Genomic DNA, 25,802 nt, shown 5'->3' with positions numbered 1-25,802 from the left:
TGGAGATGAAAGAAAGGGGTAGGTGGAACTACCAAAAACATTAGAGAGAAGAGTGCAATAGGGTGGAGAAGCAGAACAAGCCAAGGGGGAAGGTAGTCAGAAAAAAGGGATATGCAATACAAAGCAGAGACTGGTGTTGGCAGGGTCACATTAAGAAACAGAGGCCATACATGTTGAAGGCAATTAGAACACAATAAATGGAAAAGAAAAAAAAAGTAAATGGGAAAAAATTCAACAGTTCCTTCAAAGAAGGGAAATAAACAACTGCCCAACCACTTTCAAACTTACAGCATAGTTCTTTTTATTTTTGTTTGTTTGGTGGTTTTTTGGGGTTTTGGTTGTGTTTTTGCTCGTCGTTTTTTTTTTAATTTAGTTTATGTGATAGAAGAAGCCTATCCCTCAAACCCTGAAGGCACCAGTAAAACTGATTTTCAGCTGAGTCACAAATCATCTATCTTCACTTTTATAAAATAAAATATTTAAGTAGATTCCTGGGAGACTATAAGATTAAGAAAAGATTCCACAAAGTCTCTAAATCATAAAATAAATGAAACTGAACACTGCTTTGTATAAACAGTGTTTGGGGATACATTCCAAGAGATACGATGGGAATGGAATTAGCCTGAAGAATATGAAGAGCAATCCACTCTTTGCAAACTTATCGACAATCTAAACCACGTTATTTTCATCTACTACAACCCGGAATGCTGATTTTAATGCTAAATCTGTTCACAGGCTTGCACTCTGAACTAAGGTAAAAAAGGGCAGAGATCGTATTTGTTAAGAATATGACAAACTTGTTACTTTAAGGGTGCAAACAGAAATAAGCAAATTACCTTAGTTATGACTACTTTCAGCCTGTATTAAAACAAATACTATGCCCTGATATGCACAGAATTTTCCCTCTAGCTATTCATCACTGTAGATTAAGATTTCAAGTCATGTGAATCATGATGGTTCCTGAGCCTCCTGTACTTAGAGAAATACATCAGACTTCAGCTGCATAAATTAGTAAGTCTCATAAATAAAAACACACCGAAGCTCTGTCTTGCTGTACATAAAAGAAGGCTAGCCAGCTAAACAATAATGCCTGTAAAGCACCCTGATATAAGATGTCACCATTAGAGGAGCATCTATTTCAAGAATCTTCTGCAGGTCTCTTGAAAGATCCTAGTTTCTGACATGTAAGACACTCTTCCTTCATAATAACGGGAAAAAAAAAAAAATTTGCTTTGAACACAACCACCACAAAAACTAATCTCTCTGTTCTTCCTATGTAATTCCTTTCCATATTGGGGAAAAATGAGCAAATTCTGAGACATGTGAAAAGAATTCTACTAATTATTGTTACTAATTCTTAAGGTGATGCAAATGAAAAAAATACAGGTTTTTCTAATAATCACAAGAGCTCTTAAAGATCTACACAGTTGTACTATCAAGCTTTTAGAACTCTTAAGTTCCAGGAGTGAGTACATTCATCTTTACTGAGGAAAGCATACAGAACAATTAAGTTAAAAGTTCCAGATTTCTAATAAGATATGCATAAGAAAAACAAAATCCACACACACACAAAAAAAAAACAAAACAAACAAAACAAAAAAACCCAACACCAAAACACAAAAATCAGTGTCAACTATGGTACACTGCTCTTATAACAAACACCTGACACACAGAACATGACCTTAACATAGGAAAAAACATAATGGTCTATTTCCCCAACATCAGTATTTTGGTTACCACCACTTTGGCTTGCACACTGCCACCACAGCCCTGCAGGAAGAGCATTATGAAGGTGATGCAGCTCTAAGCAATCAGATGAGGTTACAAGTATCTGAGAGGCAGTGCCCTTTGCTCCTACCCTCTCCACCTCCCAGCAGCTGCATTTTGCCAATGGCATGATTAACTCTGCGTGGCAACAAAGCCGTAAGGAGCAATGCAAGTGAAAAAGCAAACTCCTGCAACTGATTAGCAGCACTGGAGGCAGCAGCTGAGATGAAACAGCCACCAGGGACTGCCTTGTTTAACAGCTCACAAGGACACTCAAACCAGCTACACAAGCAATCTGCCTTTCATATTGTCTTCTGTAGAACAACAAATTTCAAATGGTTTCTATTTTTTTTTACCCCAAAGCATTTGTTTTAGCCTACAGGTTACTACAGGCAAAGTGCACTGTGTTGCTAGTGAACAAGCAACAAACTGTTGCTATTCCATAACAATCTATTTTAAGAGTTGTTCAGACTGTTGTGAGATTTTAGGGACTTTTGCAGAAATTATTTAACTCCACCACTGACCTTCCTCAAACACTGTTCTGAAATGACCTTTAGCTGCTAAGTTAAATGATAACATACTCCTCTTTAAAACACACTAAAAGACAACAAAAACCAAGCCACTTTTAATGGGAGTGTCTGAATCAGGAAGTGATGTATCTCAAAACATCAATAAGTAAAAACAACAAAAATTTAAGACTCTAGGTTAGACATGGCTTATGGCTGGTCATTCACATCTGGAACATACCATTTTTTATCTTCCTATACCCTTATAAATAGGGAATGTACTTAACATTGTTGGAATTTTACAGTTAGCAAAATCAATGGAATAGTTTGATATTAACTCTAAAACATACAGGAAACCTAGAAATTTACTCAGAATACAGAGAAAATACTTTCTCACTACCAAAGAGCCATTCCCCTTGCTTGTTTTATATATTGTTATAGAACCATTATTTTGTTTAGAACTAAACAGTGTATCTTTGCATACTTTGCATTGCAGTGGGAGTGTAAACAAAGTGGTACCAGGTGAAGTAGAATTCACCTGGTCACATATATGTGCGTTGATTCAACATCCATGTTCTATGTAGCACAGTAACATAGCATAGCATAGACAAGCCCTTCAGTTCAGTACTTGAGCAGCAGTTAAGCTGGGTGACTCAGATGTTGCCTAGCAATGCAGTGCACCATGCTAAATTACAGTAACGATGAAAGACCCATCACATTACTTAGTACACCAATTGCATAATATGTTTAATTGTTGCTTTCAGAAGAAATGAGATGTTAGGGCACAGGTTTTCTGAAACTTTAACTTGTGAATTGATAGCAGGCCATGTCACGGAACAACTTAATTCTGTAGCCCAGGGATATAACAGCAAAGTTGATAAGCAAGTGATGATCTAATATTATTTTCCAGATGCCAAAGAAAATACATTAGGATCAAGTTTGCTCTAAGGCTACAGACATCATGTGCATGCAAACCGAATAGTAGTAGTATCTGAGATATAACAGTATGTATGAGAAATGAAGCCCAATGCCTTAAACTGATCACTTTCAATTCCTGTTTTTTTTTGTGTTTGTTCCTGTTTCTCCCCATCATCCTTGATCTCTTCTGCCCCAGTTTCCCCATTCATAGTCTTATCGTTTTATTTCTTTACATTCTTCTCTCCGAAAGTAGAGTATAAATATATATATGTATATATACACACACACTGCTCTTTGAGAAGCACTGGTAATGTGGATAAAAATGTCTTAAGACTCTGAAAGGAAGCAATTGCAAAAGTCATAGAGAGTGCTTCAAAAGAAACAAAGGAGTGTACAAAAACCCCAAGTAAATTGGCACAACATACTAGTTTGCTTTAAGTGAATGCTGTCCACACACACAAAGAAGTCAAGAATTTCAGTCTTACTGTTATCTCATTGTTTTAGTATAGTGTGTAAAGCTAGTAATCCTCCAGTTTTCTAGATAGAACTGAAAACCTCATTCCTGTAAGTGGAAATATACTCTTTACATACCGTCATCTAGGGACTGAAATCCACACTCCTGCTGTTTCAGTTAATGGAGTTACTAGTAATGACAGTAGCTAGATATTCTTTCTGTTTCAGAGTGAAGGACACAGAAATTTTGCCTTTGGTTTGCCAGAACACTGCTGACTGTTTCCAAGCATCCTATATTCTAATCCCAGATTTGGAAGAACAAGCTTGGTTCCTGCTGTTCGGATCTTTCTTCCCAAACTTTTCAGGGAAGACATCTTTTGTCCTCCTCCTTACCTAATACTGTTCAGCCTCACTGAGACACTCTAGCCTATGGGAGGGGTATTCTATTTTCCATCTTTTGCTAATTTCCTTCCTTTGCTCAGAGGTAACAGCATGTGGAGAGAAAAGCACTAATACTACATTCCATGTGTTTCTTCATGGCTTTATCCCAACAACTGTCTTGTACACCAAAATAGGGATTCTCTTCAAGGGAGGCTGGTGGCTAAGCACTTTATTGGACAGAAGCTCTAGGCAGAGGAAACAAACTAAATTTGGGGGCTACTTACTACCTGTAGGTGACAGCTTTCTCAATTTTATTGCATAACAAAAAGAGTTTTTAGGAGGATTATGCACAGGAAAGTGCTATTGTCGTGGTTTAAACCCAGTCAGGTAACTTGTTCACTCACTCCCAGTGAGTGGTGCCGAGCTGACAACAGTCGAGGTCCGTGTCCCCCCCTCCGTCCCCCCCAACCGGGGCTCTCTCCCTCCCCGCTCCCGGAGGAACGGGGAGGAGGATCGAAAAAGTGCAACTCCCACGGGTTGAGACAAGAACAGTCCAGCAACCAATGTACAACACAAATCACCACCGCTACCACCAACAACAACAATGATAAGGGAAAATAACAAGGGAAGAGAATACGATACCACCGGCCAAGAAAACGATTCCCACCCGGAAGCCCGTGTCCTTCCGGGTAACTCCCAGTTACCCCTCACCCCGGCCATAACTTGCTGTGGTATGGAATACCTCCCTGGCTAGCCCAGGTCAGGCGCCCCATCTCTGCTTCCTCACAGCTTCCCCTCCTCCCTGGCAGAGCATGAGCCTCACAAAGTCCTTGGTCAGGGTAAACATCACTTAGCAACAACCGAAAACATCGGCTTCACCAACACTGTTCCCAGCCTGGAAGTCAAAACACAGCACTGCACCAGCTAACACAAAGGAAAAACATGACTGCTACTGCTGAACCCAGGACAGCTATATAAATCCTTTTCTTCTAAGAAGTACTTGCAATTTGTCATTAAGAGCCCCACAGCAACTTTTATAATTCTGCTTTTATGCTAAGCCCTACATGCATACAGACACAGAAAGGGACTCAATTTCTCATACAGACTGTGAACATCGAATTATCAATTTAATAAGAAAAATGTGCAACTGAAGTTACTGGGCCCCTGTATAACAGTACAGCAGGATAAAGTAAACACATTTTTAAGGTCCTTCTGAAGCTCTTTAGGTAACAGCAAGTTGTTTGTGCTCTTTGAGAGGGGATTTCATGGAGTGTTTTCTTCCCTCTGTCTATACCAACAAACAGGATTGATAATGTTATTCTACTTCTCTTACAGAGAAGACTTGTGGCATAATACAGAAGAACTACTAGTGTTAACATAGGTACTTGTAAACAGAAATTTAAGTCAGACTCATGAATGTCAGCCTTTGAGGTAAGAATGGCTTTCTAAGGAAACTACAATATGCTGGGCTATCAAATTTAAGGTCATTCAAAGAGTGTGTCAAGGCAGGTGAAGCATGTATTTTGAGTAGTGAAAATGCTATGCTGAACAGGTAAATTGGCAAAGTGGTATCAACTTCTGCGAACACATAAATCTGCTCCAGCCACTCTCTTTCACTGCAAAGAAAGAAGTGGATGGTAGGTGTCCCTTTTTTAGGAAGTATTTTTCAAAAATTATTCCCATAAAATAGGGAGAGAAAAGGACAAGCATAGAAAAGCCTTTTAAATGTAGAAATTTGGTCACAAAACACTAGGAAAACAAGTTTTGTGGGTGGACAGAGAGAACTGAATTTTTGCATCACTTTACCAGAATAGAAATATTTTTTTATTACTTCATGGCTCACCAGTGAGGACATTTTCAAATAACCAAGAGCAACACACACACAAAAGAAAACCAATACCAGTTCTTAGATTTTCATCTGCTTAAACCAAGCGACATTAAAAAAAAAAAAAGATCAGCAAAGCACCAACCATGAGACATGTAGTATTTAGCTTTCAGGCTATTTAAGAATTAGGGAAAACACATTACTATTTTGATTTGCACTGAATGGTTACTATGAAGTTTTACTTCTGATGTTAAAACATAACAGCAGACGTAGAAATCCATAATATAAGGGGGGGAGGGAAAATAGTGTTTTGAGTGCTGCTTGTAAGGATTAGCAATGTAACTATTTTTGTACTAATCTGAAGCACACCAGGCAGATTACATGCTGGACCTCCTTTACAGAGGCTACTGTTTTGTCAGGAGTTATATTTAAGATTATTTCTACTCATTTTGATGCATTACTGTGTATATTTTGATTATACGTATATATATTGCATAGTCCAAGTAATTTTGATGTTTCAATCTTAGTACACAAAATACATTTCCTCAAATTTATTTCTGTCTCACTCCAAGTAAATTGTGTTCAACTACACCCCACGATCTGTTGTCACCAATGGAAACAAATAATTTACGAAAGGGCTGTGCTAACAACCTTGCTTTCTATGAAGACCAAACCACAAAAGCAACTCTAAATTTAGGTAACAAAATAACATTCTGCACTTTAAATAGGCAAGAATGAGAACACTGCAAAAATGCCAGACAAAATAAATAAATAACCTTAGTTCGTTAATTTCCCTCTTGGTTAATTAACACCTATAAATGACCTTTAGCATTGACAAGTCCAACTTCATCCAGAAAGCCAAGGTTTAAGAATATCTATCCAAACAGGATTGATTACTGATTACAGCATTGTGAGGAACACAATTCAATCTGATTATTTTTTTTCTTTTAAAGGATGGAACTGCATTCCTGAGTAAGCTGATGTGACTGCCAATGAGGTGAAATGCAGAGTCATCACACTATGATAACACTGATGTTACCATTTCTACATCTATCTGAAGTACAGAACATACATCATTTTAGACTGAAATTAAACCTTGTCAGAAATATTTTTTCTTTATATTGTTTGGAATTAAAAACATATTAAAATGATGCATTAAGAAAATTCCCTTCTATCTTTGTGTTTTTCAGACCGTTTCTGCATCCTTAGGCAATGAAACCATTTTTATAATTATAATAAAACAACTGTTGACTTTAAGCTAAGAAAATTATTGTCTGAATGACTAAATACTTCAGCAAACATAAATCACATGCTTGAACAGGTACATAGAATCATAGAATAATTAGGGTTGGAAACCTTAAGATCATCTAGTTCCAACCCCCCTGTCATGGGCAGGGACACCTTGCACTAAGCCATATCACCCAAGGCTCTGTCCAGCCCAGCCTTGAACACCACTTCTTCATATGCAAGTCTGCTTAAACCTATTTCAGTTTTACTCTTCTGCTCAATGTTTATAGAGGAGGTCTGCAACTCTAAATTTTTATATCAATTTAGTCAAAAAGCATCTATCCTTAAGCAGAAAAACTAAAAGTTTGCCACTAGAAAAACTGTTTGTAGTACCGAGTACAGCAGCAATTTTATGTTCCAGCAAGAAATACAACTGAAGCATCCACCTGTATTTCAATGAAGAGAGGAATGGTAAAAGAGTCAAACCCCTGTATTTATTTCTTATTTCTGGACATTGAAGTTTGGCAATGTAAACTGAGAATTAGAGTTCTCAATATTTGCTTTCTCCTAAAGCCAGAAGACATGCACATTACTGAACTATAGTCCTAACAAGAACATATCAACACATCCTGCAAGAAAATGTCTAGAATATTATTTTTATTATTTTCAAAGAGTAGCAGAGAGAGACAGTCTACCACTTAAATCCAGTTCCAAACAGTATTTGGAACAATTTTCTAAAGCAGAAGATTGGGCAGACTTTCTTCCTCTTGAGTTTGCAGCAGTATCACAATTGCTAAATTTAATTTTGTTTTAGCAACAGTTTGGTGCAGATTTATTTAGTTTTGCTTTTAATAGTTGAATATGTAACCACTCAACTGTAATATATCTTCTAATTTCAAAGACTATTTTGGACTCCCTTTGCCATCCTTCTGCCTGCTAATGCTTCATATCCCATCCAACATGTAATTACTATTGTCAAGCTTGAGAAAACGCAGGAAGATTCCCTCTCACAAATATACAGAGGAGGAGTGAACTGACTACTGCTTGTCTACTTGCTGCAGGGTTAACTAGCACAGAATAACACATACAGGCACCTTCAAAGAAAAAGATGAATATTCGTATTTAGAATACTGAATACGACTCCTTGAAAGGCCTTTGGAAACTAATGAGTACAGTTTACTTACACAAGCATGACCTGTTTCTATCAGTGGCAGATAAAATAATATTTAAAAGTATGACTTCTAATTAGACTAGACTATTTCAGTTGGAAGGGACCTACAAAGATTATATAGTCCAACTGCCTGACCAGTTCAGGGCTGACTAAAAGTTAAAGCCTGTTATTAAGGGTGTTGTCCAAATGCCTCTTCAACACTGACAAGCTTGGGGCATCAGTCACATCTCTAGGAAGCCTGTTCCAGTTGTCTGACCACTCTCTTGTTAAAGAAAGTCTTTCTCATGTCCAGTCTAAACATACCCTAAAGAACTGTTACTAATCTAATTACATAGTGTTCATATACAGATAATGCAATATACACCAAGGAATATTATTTGGATTTGGCTGTTAGTTTGTGTTTGTCCATGCATGTGCATATAGTATTTTGCTTCTTAGTGCTTAACGAAAATATTAAGTTTATTTAGTTCCCATTGTAGATGAAAGAACACATCCAATTGTTAGAAGCTGTAACATTAAAGTATTATGCAAAGATGATACATGTTTTGGCATAATAGTAAAAGCCATGCTGCAGCTTGTCAACATGCTACTGGATCTTATTTTTGTAGGTTTATTTGCTAATTAATCTTTTGCTAATGAAAATCTGGAGCAACTGTTTACTATTACTAGTAATTGTGAAAACATCAGGGAAAATTAAAACACAAATCCTTTTACCATTTACCACAGTTTCTTGTGTGAAATGTTTGTGCAAAAAAAAAAAATGAACAAATTTTTACTAAAAGTCTGATGTACCTCCAAAATCAGTTGAATCTGGGTAAAGAGTGTTACATTTATGCATCCTCCCCAATCAATTTGCTATATTAAATATTTTCATTTTAAACATCTGCGAGAATAATTAGGAAGAAGTAGTTCAGAATTCTTAGAGAAATTACTAAAGGGCTCTTCTTTCTATCAGATTGAAGACAAAATAATTACGCACTATAAACATCCTGTTGCCATTTTACTCTATTTTAAAATGTATGTTGCAAAGATTAAAATAATAAAAGGCCACCTTAATCCACGTAATGGTACGTATCACCTGTCTCTGTCAATGCGACATTTAAAAGCATCTCTTTATTAGAAACACAAATCAATACACTCGGGGGACTGCTATAACTGCTTCAAGCAATTTGTATTATCATTTCATTCTTGATGTTCCTACTCAGAGCAACTTGCTATGAATGGTGTGAAAATGGTAACCTGTCACAATTGATTTTTTCTAAACCTCTTGCAAGAATTTTTTCCTTTCTTAATATAATTAAGGATCTTGGTACTAAACACAGGTTTAGGTTGTAAGATAGAGCCTATAACTGAAGTTTCATTTTTTCAGAATTGAGGGTTCTCCCCAGCTCACATTAGAAACATTACCAATGAAATGAAGAGCTATTTGCTTTGTTTTGAAGTGAAAGAACCTCATACAGAGGGAAGCACTCAAACTTCCGATGTCTTTTCCACAGACAAATCTCCTGACAGCATTTTCAGTGCTTACAAAAAAACCTGGAAGAGTGTTCTGGGTACTGACTGGAACCTCAGTTACCCTGCTCTACCTACTTGGGGAGCCCGAATACATTTCAGTAGTCTGTTATAAACATCCCTTAAAACTACTAGGTAGCTTTAGCCAAATACTGTACAGTAAAATAATCTAAGTGATTTAATAGGGACGACAGGATGACCATGAGCCAACACTGTGCCCTTGTGGCTAAGAAGGCCAATGGCATCCTGGGATGTATTAGAAGGGCGGTGGTTAGTAGGTCTCTGGAATATTGTGTCCAGTTCTGGGCCCCTCAGTTCAAGAAGGACAGGGAGCTGCTGGAGAGAGTCCAGCGCAGGGCAACCAAGATGATTAAGGGAGTGGAGCATCTCCCTTATGAAAGACTAGGGAGCTGGGTCTTTATAGTTTAGAGAAGAGGAGACAGGGGTGACCTTATAAGTGTCTATAAATATATAAAGGGGGAGTGTCATAAACAATGATAGGACAAGGGGTAATGGGTGCAAACTGGAACACAAGAGGTTCCACTTACTTGAGAAGGAACTTCTTCTCAGTGAGGGTGAGCTTGCCCAGGGAGGTTGTGGAGCCAAATTCAAAGCCCGCCTACACATTCCTGTGTAACAGTAAAATAATCTAAGTGAAGTGAAAATTAATGTTTAGCTGTGAGAGAGAAGTATAAAAGTCTGAAGATGTGCATTTATACTTCAAAGACCAAATGTTTCCATTGGTACTTGTAATGCTCCTAGCTAAAGGAAGAATAATTTTACTTCTGAAATGAGACTGAAGCAGAACTGACTTAGGATCACAGAACAGTTCGGGTTGAAAGGGACCTTAAAGACAATCTAGTTCCAACCCCCTGCCACAGGCAGGGACACCTTCCACTAGATCAGGTTGCTCGAAACCCCTTCCAACCTTGCCTCAAACACTTCCAAGCATGGATTTCTCATTCCAAACTTGCAGATTTTTGGGTTTAGGTACATCTATTTTTTAAGTTTTACAAAAACAAAAGTAGGAAATCACACAGAAAGGCTAAATTACCTTATTTTTTGGATTGGAGGTGTTCAATACACTTCTAGTTTCTTTGCCTGTGTAAATGACAACACCAATTACAGTTCCTGAAAAACAAACAAACAAGAAGTAATGCAGAGGTGACAAGTATCACAGAATAACAGAAGAGTTTGTGTGGGAAGGGCTTAAAGCTCCTCTAGTCCAACCCCTCTGCAAGGAGGAGGGACATCTTCAACTAGATCAGGTTGCTCAGGACTACATCTAGCCTGGCCTTGAATGTCTCCAGGGACATTAAGTAGTTAAGAGAAAATCTGACTGAATTAATGCTTGTGGTAATTTACTGTCCCTCAAACAAATCAACTTATGAAAAAGCCCAAACACTTATGCAATGTCCATCCTATCGTGAATGGTGTTTTTCAGAAGTGACTATGAAGGGTTGTTGTAACTTCTTTAATTAACACTCACAGAAATGACAACATGCTTCCCTTTTTAACAGAAACAATATTTTCATTGTAACTGCTTAAAAATTTGTATTTTACCTTAAAATATTCTCCAACTGTTTTCAGAAGTTAATGCACAGCATAACTGCATTTCACAAGGAATACAAAAATGAGTACAATAAACGCATCACACACAAACGACCTGATATTCTGTCATCTATTATGATGTAAAAATCTACTTCACTCCATTAATTACTTTGATAGAATCACATACAAAAATATTCTCCTGTTTATTAACTTATTAAAATGATTCCCCAGTTCCAATTATCTTTCAGTCAATTTTTACTGCATGGCATAGTAAAATCTGGCTTCAGCATCACTAAATAAAGTTTTATATTAAACAAAAACTTAGGGTTTTATTAATATGCCACTATCACACTTCATAGCACAAAACAACTCCCTTATTGCTATTACTTTTTCAAGTGACCTGAAATGCTTTATGGCAGCACTACCAATAATATTTTTTGTTGGCTTTATGCTGTAAAGAAATAATTAACATGTCAGAAACACCCTGCTCAAAAAACTTTAAAAACTGCAGAAATATTACACATACATCTGGCATAAATTAACTTAATTCATCTTTGGAAATCAGGACCACGTGCCAAGAACTGCTATCGCTACTCTTGTAGTGTAACAGGTCATAAAATATTGAAGGAACATGCAAAGAAAGAAAGATGACAGTTAAAGATGTCGGCATTAAAGAAAGGAAGTTTCATTTACTGAAAAATGAGAATGAAAGTGAAAATTTCAAGTCCACACACAAAACATCAAGGACTATACATTACATCTTCTGGATGATAAAAAATTAGTTTCTCCTATCATTTTCCCCTCTTTACTACAGCCTTTTTGTAAGACTTCATTTGACATAACATTTTCCCCAAAGCTGCAAATTTGCACAATAAAATGGAGGTTAATATGCCCCCAACACATCCCAAAATTCCTCTTGACTTTTGTAATAGTCATTGATCCATAATTCTGAACTCTTTCTATTGGTCTCTAACCAATACCCCTATGCCTTTGGGACACTTTATTTTGAAGTGATCCTCTGATCTGACCTTTGTCCAACAGAATACACCGGGTGACATCCTGTAGAGAATCCCCTCTTGCACACCCTGACAATCTCTGCCTTTGTAGGTCCTTAGCTCAGTAAAAACTGGGGAGGACTTCTCTGCTCCAGATGGCAGCTTTCCACTAAATTTCACATGGCTGAGCTGCTGCAGCAGCTCAAGAGGAAAGCCATCCTTACTTGTCTCCATTTTCCTTCTTGAAAAGTTGGTTTCAAGGGTGAAAGTTGGATAAAATCCATTCTGATGACTGAATTTTGATCACAATTTTTGCTAAATCTGACTGAGCTGCTGCTTTCACTACGCTGTTGATCTTTGCTTTTAAAGGTCTGAGAATGTTAGCTACTAGCACAGCATCACTATTACCTAGGGCTCCTTAGACTTGAATTACATCAGCGGAGGGAACTCGAAGACTAATTTTAGTGGTGTCCCACAGTGCTGCACCAGGGGCAATTCTGGTGTTCTGGATGGGTTTTCTTACCCACTGTTCTTCTTCACTATCCTCAGCAAATCTAAACTTATTACCAGCTGTGAAGATGCATACTTACACTAAACGGTGCTCTGGCCCACAGTAGAAAGAACTGAATTCAGTTTGGAGTTCCTGGAAGCACAGTTGTACTACAAGCCTGGGCTTATTACAAGCAATGACTCGAGTGCAAACTGACTCTTATTAAGCAACCTCTGATTGGGAAGGGCAGAGTGCCAACAGAGAGAGAAGTTACAGGAGATACTACCAGAATAAACTTCTGGGCCTGGACAAAATGCAAAAGAGGACTTGTGCAGAACGGGCACACACAAATAGTCACACATGCTCAGAATCTGGTGTGTGATCTCAGGCACTATATGAGCCATATAAAAACAAGAGAGCACTCAAAGTTAATTAAATTTGTGTGTAGGACTTGGCACAAAATAGTGCTTTTTACAGCTGTGCAGTTATACAAATTGTTCTCATTTTATCTAAAATGACTTTGAAAGAGTGACACCTGATCAAAAAATTCCATTAATACAAATCTCCCCTTAACAGGTATCTCAGCAGATATCTCAGCAGGTCTCTCAGAAAACTGCATTATCTTGTTTGGAGTTTGAACCACACTGATCATTACAGTAAATGGAGAGCAAAAAGTTAAAGTTCATATGGTAGTGGGCCTTTTGAGGCTTTTTAAATTTTAATAGCTGGCTTTCCCCTCTCTTTCCAAAAGGAAATCTACCAAACGCTTTCAACAAACAAACACCACAGTCAGTAATGTAACGGACACAAATGATCTGAAAACAATTTAATTAAGGATAACCAAAGAGATTTTCAGAATACTTAGTGGTTTAAATTATTTGGCAATATTTAAAGTTGTCTCTTCAGTGATAACAGTTTTAAAGTTTTCACTAACCAAGCCTTCCTTTTCTTTCAGGCAGTATTAATTCCACAGCATTAATATAGATATTAAGAATGGCACATAGACTCCATACCTTGCTGTTACCTTTCTGAAACTCACTGTGTTGTTGCCTGTAAGTGGAAAAGTCAGAATATTTTTTCCTATCTCACTTCTGAAAGAATAACAAAAGGATGGCTGCATGCTTTGGACTTAAGAGAGTGGCTTTTGATTGCTATCCCTTCCAGAGGCTTCCACCATGATCCTGGCAAACTGGTCTTTGCAGTTTTTGTGGTTCAGATAAACACTATACACAGCCACCAGATCTACATCAGGGCTTCACAGCAAGGGGCAGAAAGCACCTCAGATTTGGTAGCAGTCAGAATGTCCATTTAGGTAGCTAAGCTATCAATTCTGAGACTAGAACATCTGGGTATATATCAGGTGTGACAAAGTGTTGTGGGTTTGTTTTTTTTCCCGTTTAGCTTACTGTTATTCTAAGGGTAAGGAGACATACTGAAACAAAGGAAAGTAAGCACCTTCTAAATGTGCAAGTTTGAGAAATCTTACCCTCCTGAACATTATTTGTTGATTAAAAAAAAGCTGTGGAAGAGCTTGCGTTGTTTGACACTACATGACTTTGTTAAGCCAATTTTGTGGTACCTAAAATAAAACAAACAAACAAACAAACCAACCTCTTAAAATTATAGCAAATGTTTTTTCTTGCCACTTGTACTCCCTAGCAATAGACTTTTTTTTTTCCCTTTCTTTTTTTCCTATAGAATCCATTACTGTAGTATCCTGATATTTTCCTGAGCTTTCATAATTTGCACCCAACATGCAGCTGGTAAGATTCTTTGAAACCTTTATACATTTACATTTACATTTACTGTTACTGATCTGCAAAGATGATTGATTTGTGGTCTCTCTCCACTAGAACTGTCAAGACATCAGCAACCAAAGCTCAAGTTTTCTGAGGTATTCCCCACATAATTCCCCAAACACTTTTCTTAGCCTGACCTTGGCCCTCTGTATCACCTTGAGAAACAGCACATTGCTATCTGTATTTGTCTTGTATCTTGGAGGTAGTGGGCTCACCTAGCTGATGCAGTGTGTTTTATGCAACATGTCAAAGAGAAGATCAGGAAATTCAGCATATATTTAATCATCAGAAGGAGGAAAATGGGAAGGAAAACTCCCCCACCAAACAACTGCCCTGTATGTCCTATGCAATGTGTTTTTAAATAAGGCTTTGTATCTGAAACTCAGCTACAATCCCAGGCATCAGTGATGCAGTTCCTTGGTCCACCCCCAAGACTGAGAGCATCAGTCAGCAATAGGTCAAGATACTAGTGCAGGTTGATACAGAACACTTTGTAACAACCCCCAGGGATTGGCAAGTACATAACATAGTCCCAACAGCAATAGGTCACGTATTTGCTTGGCTTAGTAACATGGTGTCCAGGCTGCTTACAGGAACACCAAAAGAACCAGTCTTCCAATTTAGGATGCTGTAATGACTGCCATACTGAAGAGTTTTCTAGGGTAGAATTCTACCTCCTACCATCTGGGCACAGGCTACAAACCCACTTCCTTGAATCAAAGTGGCAAAGTAATAAACAGTAGGCTTCTGCATGGGCATCTTATACTTCTGGGTGAAAGATTCCTGCATGTAAAAGAACTATGAGCCAAGACAGTAAGGAGTCTGAAATAGTTACAAGTGTGGCTGAGGTGAGCTAGCTAGCTATGGAGTAGAAAAACTGCACGACTTTGATTTGCTACTGGCTGTTTACTCTTCCATTTTCATGGAATACGAGTGGCACTTGCCTGCAGAGGTTGTATGCAAGCATAATCTTCTACTAAACTTTTCAGATTATATTCAAGGATTATGACAGGCCATGATACTGGAGGGGACGCAGAAGTGTCTGCAAAGTTGTGTAAGCAGAGTTCATCTCTGATATCCTGTCATGGCAAGCTTTAAGCAAGGCAGTTATAGATGTGTCAGTGACAACTGTTTTTATTAATAAGATTTTTAGTTGTCACAAACCTCAGAAATTCAATTCTGAGGTCTAAGAAAAAAAAAAACAACACAAAAAACCCAACCCTAAAAAAAGTCAAATTTAATTAGGTAGCATCAAGTATCCGAACTTAGCTATATACACTCAACTTGGAAGTGAGATGAAAACAACTGAATGACACATCAGTTAACAACCAAACCTAGAACATCTTGAACTGCTCATTATTTTGCCTTATAGTCTTCTTCATGACTATATGCAGAGTGCACCTATAAGACCTTATAAATTCCTTATACGACAAGCAACAGACTGAAGGCTGTAATTTCCTACTCTTTGTTAAAAGTCCTAGTCCTGTCAAATGCTAAAATTACCTCCACAGAGGCAATAATTAATTCTGAGGATCTGAATTTAAGATGCCCTACAGAACAAGCAAATATCCAAACAGAAATCTTACATGCTTAATAACTGCAGTACCTACATGAGAGGAGCATATTATGACAGTATTAAACTGTAATTAATACATGAGATATCAGAAATGAAATTGATATGTCAACATTTTGATTAGAAGATATGATTAATGTCACAAAATCAGTTACTGAAGGAAACTGTTTCTCTCTGCTTCCTTAACTCAACCAACTTCTGTCTGCACATCATAACACCATTTTTAATTACCTGATCACATGTTATTTTTCCCTTCAGAAGGGGCTGCATGCAGTCTTGAAGAGCCCTTCTGTAATTTCACTTTGTGTCATCCAGGAAGTCTCCCTTAGAGACCTATTCCACTATTCAAAACAATGGTCCAACAAGAGAACTATTTTCTTCTAAGTTTCCGTACTATCATCATTAGCAATGAACCTAAGTCCTTCATAAAAAAACCTTCACAAGACCCTTCAGAAGTAAAAAAAAAAAACAAACATACGCTAAAGCATAAATTTTAAGGAGCACTGTTGCCATTCATTTGGGTGCCAACTTTAGATGGCATATCAAGAAGCTTCACAAATAAGCTAAACTTCTAAACAAAAGTCAAATTACCTATCCTGGAAATGAAAACATGAACTGGTTTTAATTAAAATTCAGAATTACTGATACACAATTTCTGATTTCGCAAATATATACTCTTTGAGTGTAGCTTTCCCTCTTATATGCAACTTTGGGGAAAAATAAACTCAAATATACACTGCACTGAAATTTATAATTCATGAGCAGCATCTTTTTACACAGTTACAAATCATGGCTACTTAAGTTAAAGATCTAAGAACAATTTTAGGCACCACTCATGTGACAGAAAGACTAGTTTCTCAGTGCAATCAAACCAAACAACGCTGAGCATCAAAGAACATGACTATGTTTTTACACTCTGGAAAGGAGCGTTCAGTCACAGAATCTTCTGCCACCTCCTCAACATTGAACTCTTCCCCACAACCCTCAAGCAGGCCCTTCACTGATGTAAGAAGGCTTTATAGCAGGGACTAATTTCACAAGTTGGATGGAGACCCTTTTTCTACTTTTTTTCCTCTTTCTCCAAACAGAACTGCTAAGGAAGATTAAAAAGGTATGCAAATACTGTGGATAGCACAATGAAACTGATGGGAAGGCAGACAATGGGGAAGAGAGAGATGAATAGGCTGGGAGAAAAAAAAGATTTTCAAAAGCCATTAATATTTCATACTGTGAAAATAAAGATTTTAGATACATGATCAGCTTTGCTACTGTAACTCTTACCTGAGGCAACAACAGTGCTTGCCCATAATGTATTTTCTATGCTTAGGCTTTCATGAACTGCTGGATCACTGTCTTCCTGTTAAAAATATGAACAAATAATAAGTAAATCAGCATCACAAATAGTCATAGTTAAGAACAGTCCAAACCAACTGAATAACTTGCACAGGATGTCTGCATCCCTATATCAATCACTGGGTAGTAGTATTCATTTCACATATTTTGTTTGTATGCACACAAAAAATAACTTTCCAAGAAGTGAAATATCGATTGAAGTTGATATTAAATTATATTCACAGAACTCAACTGTGTTTTAAAAGGAATATATTCTTATCCTCAGATAAGAAGAACAAACTGAAGAACAGTTTGCTATACCAAACAGTTAATGTGAGTTACGAACACTAACCACCAAAAATTAATACCCAGTTCTTTATGACAGTTTAAATCATCTATAATCCATACAATAAGTTATGGCCATCATCAGTTCACAACCTAACTGACATTATATCAACTTCAGGGAAGACTATTTACACTTCTAAAAAAAATAAATAATAAATGTACACTTGTGTTGTCTTACCACATACTTAGAAAATACATATCCAGTGGGACAAATACTTCCAATGGGAAATTGCTTCCATGATTATTTTAAACTTTCCTTTTTTTTTTTCAGTCCCCTCTTTCCTCCCACGCAATAATGGTCCATAGACTGTAAACAGACTAAATCTCTCATAATCAATTTGGAGAGTGTACAGACTTGTTAGTCACTAGCAGCTGTGAAATGTGCCATTTACAACTAAAGAAACTTTAGGAGGTAGGATAATCAAGTGTATTTGACAGAATTACAGACTGTGCTAAACATTTGCAGGAAAAGGAAGACCACTGATTTACCAAAGTACACAATCAATTCTACATAATATCAATAATCAAAACTTATGTCCATTATTAATCTGTTTTGAAACAATTACCAAGCAGAAGATGTGCTGCTTAGAAACCTTTATTCCTAAAGAAGAAAGATCTCAAACTAAACAGACATGCTTTTGAATGTATTTCAAAATATCCCTATACAGCAAGGAAACTATAGCTCTTTTCTCTGAACTGAATCAAAATCATTGTTTAAAAAGCACAGATAACCATTCTGTCAAAAATAGAGGGGAAAAGAGAGAGGATATAAAATTAGCTGGAAGAAGAAAACCACAAGTTTTTAATGAAGACTCAGACAAGAAGTAAAAATTCTGTCAAGACTCATCAATGTTCTATAAGATTAGTCTTTCATTAAGAAAAAAGAGAAATATTTTTTTTATTCTTACCGAAGGAATAAATACTGCAAGAATTATTTGCCATACTCTGAACAGTTAAAATACATTAGGTTTGAGATGACAGCAACTGCAAGCCCGCTCTGATGGAGTAATATATCATGTAGGAATCTTCAGTAGTTGGGGAGTACTACAAAGAGCAGAAGTGAATTCTAAGTTATTGCTACATAGCAACAGAAGTACTTAATATTGAAAGACCAAGGAGTGTTCAGCTCTAGAGAACTGAAAATATATCTATGAAGGTAAAACAGAATCAGCAGGTTGAGCAATATTCAAAACTACCGGTAGTAGTAGTAATGCACAAAGCCTTGATCACTGAAACGTTAAATATAGGAAAAGTACTCTGACCTAGCTCAAAGAGTTATCATTTATAGCAATTATCAATCATCTAACATTTGTAACTTATTTCCTGAGAAGAATTCTTTTATATGGTTCATCCGCAGCCTAAATTCATGAATTATCCACGGATAATTTTTGTTAACTTCATAATGCTTAGATTCCTGATTTATGATTTTTCCTGGGTTATTCAGACTGGAATATTTCTGCTTTCTGACACCTAGTTAAGCAGTGTATAGACATGTAAGTCTAAGTAGAAATTACCTAACAATACTAGTCTTTCCAGAGTAAGATACTAATAATATTGTAAAAATACTAACTGCAGCTGTTTGGGGCATGGCAGTCAATGGAGAGATTGCCATCTACACATAATGTTGTGGTTTAAGCTCAGCCAGTAACTCAGAACCATGCTGCCGCTTGCTCACCCACCCCACCCCTTCTTTCTCCCCCAGCTCCCAGAGGGATGAGGAGGAGAATCGAAAGAATGTAACTCCCACAGGTTGAGATAAGAACAGTCCAGTAACTAAGGTATAACACAAACCACTACTGCTACCACCAACGATAATAATGATACAGGAAATAACAAGGGAAGAGAATACAACCGTTCACCACCCTCTGACCGATACCCAGGCTCAACCTGAGCAGTGACCCAGCCCTTCAAGGTGACTCCCCCAGTTTATATACTGGGCATGACGTGCTGTGGTATGGAATACCCCTTTGGCTAGTTTAGGTCAGGTGTCCTGTCTCTGCTTCCTCCTGGCTTTCCCTGCTCCCTGGCAGAGCACAAGACTCAGAAAGTCGCTGGTCCGAGTAATCATTACTGAGCAACAACTAAAAACATCGGTGTTATCAGCGTTGTTCCCAGGCTGAAAGTCAAAACCATTGCACTGCACCAGCTACTAAGGAGAAAAATGACTGCTACTGCTGAACCCAGGACAGTATCCACCCCTTATTCCATACCATTCACATCGTGCTCAGATCCCACATTTTCAATATAACATCACTCTTACATACATATACATATATATATACACACACACATACACACACATAAAGAGAGAGATATCATTCCTTAGTGCATGGACCAATCCCTATAAAGCTGCTGAGATGAACTCATGGTGTCGGGCTCCATCTCTTGTAACAGCCTTTCAGAGCAGGAGAGGGAGTGTGCAGTGTTGGATTGCTGCCTGCTGATGACACCGTGGAACTCGTCTGGTTTCATCAAAGTACATTCTTTGTTGAGATGATGGTTGGAGGGGAGTCAGGGCCAGACACTGGTGACCTGAAGACATCTAGTTGGTGGGCTATAAAGTGCTATAGCAGGCAACAGCATCTACTTGAGTTCATTGGCTGTTTTCACCTAAAATCAAATCCCCTTAAGGTACACATCGGACTTCCCCATCTTCCCGCATTGCCCACCAAGAACACCCGGGTCCCTAAGCAAAGCAATCCCATGAGTGGGTTTGCCTTTACCTGAAGCAGGAATAACCCAGACTGTCTTCCCCAGCAAATTCTTTATGTGCACCACTGGAACTTTATCCCCTTCTACAGCATGTAAAAGTTCTGACTGCGCTGGGCCAGCCCTGCTGGCAGATCCTCTGGTGTTGACCAACCAGGTGGCTTTTGGTAAACATATATCCCAATGTTTGAAAGTCCCACCACCCATTGCTCTCAATGTAGTTTTTAACAGCCCATTGTACCGTTTGATTTTCCCAGAGGCTGGCGCATGGCAGGGGATGTGATGTACCCACTCAATGCCATGCTCTTTGGCCCAAGTGTCTATATGGTTGTTCCAGAAATGAGTCCCATTGTCTGACTCAATTCTCTCTGGGGTGCCGTGTCGCCACAAAATCTGTTTCACAAGGCTCAGGATAGTGTTCCAGGCAGTGGCATGGGGCACAGTGTATGTTTCCCGCCATCCCGTGGTTGCTTCCACCATGGTAAGCACATGGCGCTTGCCTTGGCAGGTTGGTGGGAGCGTGATATAATCAATCCGCCAGGCCTCCCCACACTTATACTTCAGCCATCCTCCTCCATACTGAAGAGGCTTTAACCATTTGGCTTGCTTAATTGTAGCATGTTTCACAGTCGTGAATAACCTGGGCAATACTGTCCATTGTTAAGTCCACCCCTCAATCATGAGCCCATCTATATGTTGCATCTCTGCCCCGATGGCCTGAAGTGTCATGGGCCCACCAGGCCAGAAAAAATTCACCTTTATGTTGCCAATCTAAGTCCATCTGAGCCACTTCAATCTTAGCAGCTTTATCCACTTGTTGGTCCTTCTGGTGTTCCAGAGCATGAGCATCTATACGGTGTACCTTCACCCACCAGGTTCTGCACTTGGGCAGCGATATCTTGCCCCAGTGCAGCAGCCCAGATGGGTTTACCTCTGCGCTGCCAGTTGCTCTGCTTCCGTTGCTGCAACCACCCCCCCCACAGGGCATTTGCCACCATCCATGAGTCAGTACAAAGATGAAGTACTGGCCACTTTTCTCGTTAAGCAATGTCCAGGGCCAGCTGGACGGCTTTCACCTCGACAAACTGACTCGATTCACCATCTCCTTCAGCAGCTTCTGCAACTTGTCGTTGAAGACTCCATACAGCTGCCTTCCATCTCTGATGCTTTCCCACAGTACGGCAGGACCCATTTCCTTTATTATTAGTAGTAACACAGGTATAACACAAATCCCACCGCTGCCACCAGTAATAATAATGATAAAGGAAATAAGAAGGGAAGAGAATACAACACCTCACCACCCACCAACCAATTACTCATCCAACCCCGCAGTGCCTAGCCCTTCCGGGTAACTCTCAGTTACATCCCGGGCACGACGTGCTGTGGTATGGAATACTTCTTTGGTCAGTTTGGGTCAGGTGTCCTGTCTCTGCTTCCTCCCGGCTTTCCCTCCTCCCTGGCAGAGCATGAGGCTCACAAAGTCCCTGGCCAGACCAAACATTTGAGCAGTAACTAAAAACATCGGTGCTATGAGCACTGTTCCCAGGCTGAAAGTCAAACACACAGTGCTGCACCAGCTACTAAGAGGGAGAAAAAATGACTGCTACTGCTAAACCCAGGACAACAAGGCATAATGCTTTTTCCCTTTCTGACAGTTTATTATATGGTGGGGTCTCTGGACCAGTCACAATGGGGTGCTTTTGCCACCTCCTCCTGGTCAGGCTTATTTCAGCCTCCAGTACAGTCAACTCTTGTTATCCTCCTGTCACTCCAGAAATAGAAATGGGTTCCACCCCTTGCCAGCTTGATGGCATCAGGGTACACTGTGCACCGGTATCTAATAGAGCCTTATACTTCTGTGGGACTGATGTGCCAGGCCATCTGATCCACACAGTCCAATAAATCCGATTGTCCCCTACCTTCACCGGGCTGGAGGCAGGTCTAATAGTGGTCACAACACTGGTCACTTATGTCTTGTGTAAAGGGATTAGTCTTTTTTATCACAGGAGCTGGAATAAAATCAGCTCCTCCACTCCGTCTGGGAACCTGCTCACCAGAGACTGAAGCTGCAGCTTTCATGGGATGATCATCCTTGACCTTTGTTCTCCTCTTCAATTCATGCACCTGTTCCGCCAGAGCTGAGGTAGGTTTTCTATCCCATTTTCTCATGTCTTCTTCGTGGTTCTGCAGTTAAAACCAAGTCCTGTCTCTGCTTCCTCCCAGCTTCTCCTGCTCCCTGGCAGAGCATGAGACTCAAAAAGTTGTTGGCCACAGTAAACATTACTTATCAACAACTAAAAATATTGGTGTTATCAGCGCTGTTCCCAGGCTGAAAGTCAAAACCAATGCACTGCACCAGCTACTAAGAAGGGGAAAAATGACTGCTACTGCTGAGCCCAGGACAACATACAGTGTTAAAACATGACCACATCCAGTGGTAAGTTTCCATACAGAATTTACTCCATACGGAGTTTCAGAATCTGTTTCTAGAACACTAGAAATAGGACATAAACTAGCCATGCGTGAGCTGAAAACAGATATTAAATTTTTAAATTCCTATCATAAGCTTTTCAAGAATTTCTGAATTTAACAGGACAACTTGCCTGGAATTCTTTCATACAGACAATGCTGATTAGGCATTTGTGACAAGAGTGGAAAGCTGCCATCTTCAAACCCAACAGTAGGCCTGGAACCAAGCAAGAATCTTAATTTCACACAACATGCCATGAGATGCACAGACTATTATTTTAAGTCAGGAACACATGTTAACCTTGACGCCGTTACATCATCCAAAAACTCTTCTGCATAGTTCAAACTTTTCAGCTTGCTTGCAAAAAAAAGGAAATTCTGCTCAAGTATTCTGAGTAATAAATAGGTGGATTTTTTTACTGCCTGACTAGGTAAATTGAAAACAATGTACAGGTGTACAAGGAAAATGCTTTTATTTATAGAAACTCTCTTCTGTACTTCAAAGAGCAAATAATGCTGGAGTTTTTCAGAGGAGTCCCCAGCAGGCATATAGGATGATGCGTGCTAACAGAGAGCTGACCACAAAGATCCCACAGTTCAGTCAAACACTGCAACACTCTTGAAAATGAATGGATCAGTCTTTCACAATCATCAGCATACAATGAGAGGACACTGATGTGAATATCATACATGCAATGAATTTAGTTTCAATAAATGTAACGGGTTTTACATTTTGCCCTGAGAAGTTTCATACAGAACACCCGTTGTCGTCAGTGGGACTCCATATAGCTATTCCCAAACACTGAAAGAGATAATTTCCCATCTACCACTTACTAAACCTGCAATCATACTGAAATAGTAGTTTTTACATTATGTTGAATTCCAGCATGAAAAGGAATCTGAATTTTGACAGGAGAATTGTGTTTTAACTAGCCATTACCACAGAATTAATATACACAAGAGATACAGAAAAGCTGCAGAATTCAAAGAAACGGTCACTGCTAAATCTTTGCATAACTTTATAATTTTAACTTCAGGTAAGACTAAAGTAAGACTTCAGAACAAAACAGCTATAGAAAAAACACCTATGATTTAACAGTGGGGTTATACTGTAGGTTAATATACCATACAAAAAAAGTGGACAGGTGCTTCCAGGCAGTGACATGTAATGCACTTGCCAATTTCACGGAGTGATGAGCTATGAGCTGATCAAAACTACTCAGAACTCGTAACTACTCCAAAACTGTCATGAATATTGAGAATACAAATTTTTGGATTATTACAAATCTAACAAACCACTAACTTAATAGTTGGTAACAAGCTAAAAGCTTAGAAATTATGCTTCTATACAAAGAAATCCAGGCCTTAATTATATAGCTCTAAATCCTCTCTCCCCTGCCCTTATTCCAAACAGAAATGAAGAACTGAAAAACGTTCAAAAAGGGCAACAAGGGTAGACAATGTAGCATCCATATGAGACATGACTAAATAAATCTGAACTCTAATGAGGAACATGACAGACATCTATGAAATAAGCACCTAGGAAGGGAAGATAGATACTGCTGTCGCTTACCAAAGAAGAACGAAACTGTAAATAAAGCCAGCAAAATTAAAACAGGCAATTGCTCTCCATAAAAACATGTAATTAACCTGTACAACTTATTCCTATTTGAATGCTAAAAGATTACACAGGTTCAAGGGGGAGCTGGGTAAGTTTGAAGAACGACAATTCACTGCAGATTTCTTAGAGAAACCAGCTCTGAATCTGGAAGTTCCCACATCATGAGTTGTAAAAGGATAGAGGAATCTTCTGAGGAGGCATTACCATCTCCTTACTCTAGTCTTATTCTGTTTCCCAGTAGTCTGCTTCTGACTATTGTCAGGAAGAGGATACTAAGCTTGGAAAATCTTTTTTTCTGCCTTAGTTTATTCTTCAGTTAGTAGATTTTAAAGACAGTGAATTCTGAAACTCTTCCATACTACAAGAAGAAATAAAAAGCTGTGCAGTGATTATGGACAGCTGACAACACAGCCAGGAAAAAGTCACTTGTTTAGTGTCTACCTGCTACAATCCTTAGTGAAAAGCCTCCTTTTAGGCAATTCAAAATAGGAAAATGTCTAATGAGCTATATCTCTTTCCACTTGTGTCATGCTTATCAGCAAAATGGTATGGATGATCAGTTAGCTTCTGCTTATTTCATTATGATCCTTTCACGTCTTTGCACCCTTATCTAACATTTCCACCTTTCTACAGTTCATTCATTTTCCCAACTATCACACCTTGCCTATCCAAATGGATGATGACTTAGCTTTATTTTTCATTTGTTGCAAGTTACTCAAATGAGAAATAGCATATTTACAAGTTATGAGTTCAGAAGTTTCACATTATTTTTATCTCTACTTTTGGGGAGATGGTAGGGATAGATGGAACAGGGAAGTGACAAAGACTCTGATTCCTGAACAACACCAGGTCTGTGGTAAGGAGAAACAGTTCTGCAATTTTTCTGATGCTACTACAGTTAACAGAACATGTTTTGGGGTAAACGAAAATCCATCACTCACTCCAGTAGAAGAAATTTGACATACAAGGGCTTCTTTGCCCAGCTAACAAAGTTTCCACTTAAGGTCTGCTGTGTTGAATTTCATTTGGCAGCATTTTGGTCTTCAAATTCTGAATTAAATCCATTACTAGAATATGCAGTTCAGTATTGTATTCAAGCTTCCTATTCAGGCTCAGTTTTTAAAGTCAAGTGCACTATTGATCATAGAAGTTTAAACT

The 25,802-nt window shown here is 38.5% G+C and overlaps 1 protein-coding gene across 6 annotated transcripts in view; it reads right to left on the bottom strand.

Annotated features, from left to right (window-relative positions):
• Positions 1-25,802, bottom strand: part of ATP9B (ATPase phospholipid transporting 9B (putative)) — a 168,778-nt gene that overhangs the window by 60,110 nt on the left and 82,866 nt on the right. For all 6 annotated transcript variants that reach the window (XM_062618066.1, XM_062618062.1, XM_062618063.1 and 3 more), the window contains 2 exons: positions 17,450-17,525; positions 10,815-10,891 (listed from right to left, as the gene is read on the bottom strand). In XM_062618066.1, coding sequence (XP_062474050.1) covers positions 10,815-10,891; positions 17,450-17,525 — 153 coding nt within the window. The remainder of the gene's footprint in view (positions 1-10,814; positions 10,892-17,449; positions 17,526-25,802) is intronic.

This window comes from Pezoporus occidentalis, unplaced genomic scaffold (assembly GCF_034315485.1).
Source record: "Pezoporus occidentalis ecotype Australia unplaced genomic scaffold, CSIRO_AGI_Poc_V1 ctg2, whole genome shotgun sequence".
Lineage (NCBI taxonomy): Eukaryota > Metazoa > Chordata > Aves > Psittaciformes > Psittacidae > Pezoporus > Pezoporus occidentalis.
Note: the sequence above shows the minus strand (reverse complement) of the source record. Positions and strands in the feature narration are given on the sequence as shown.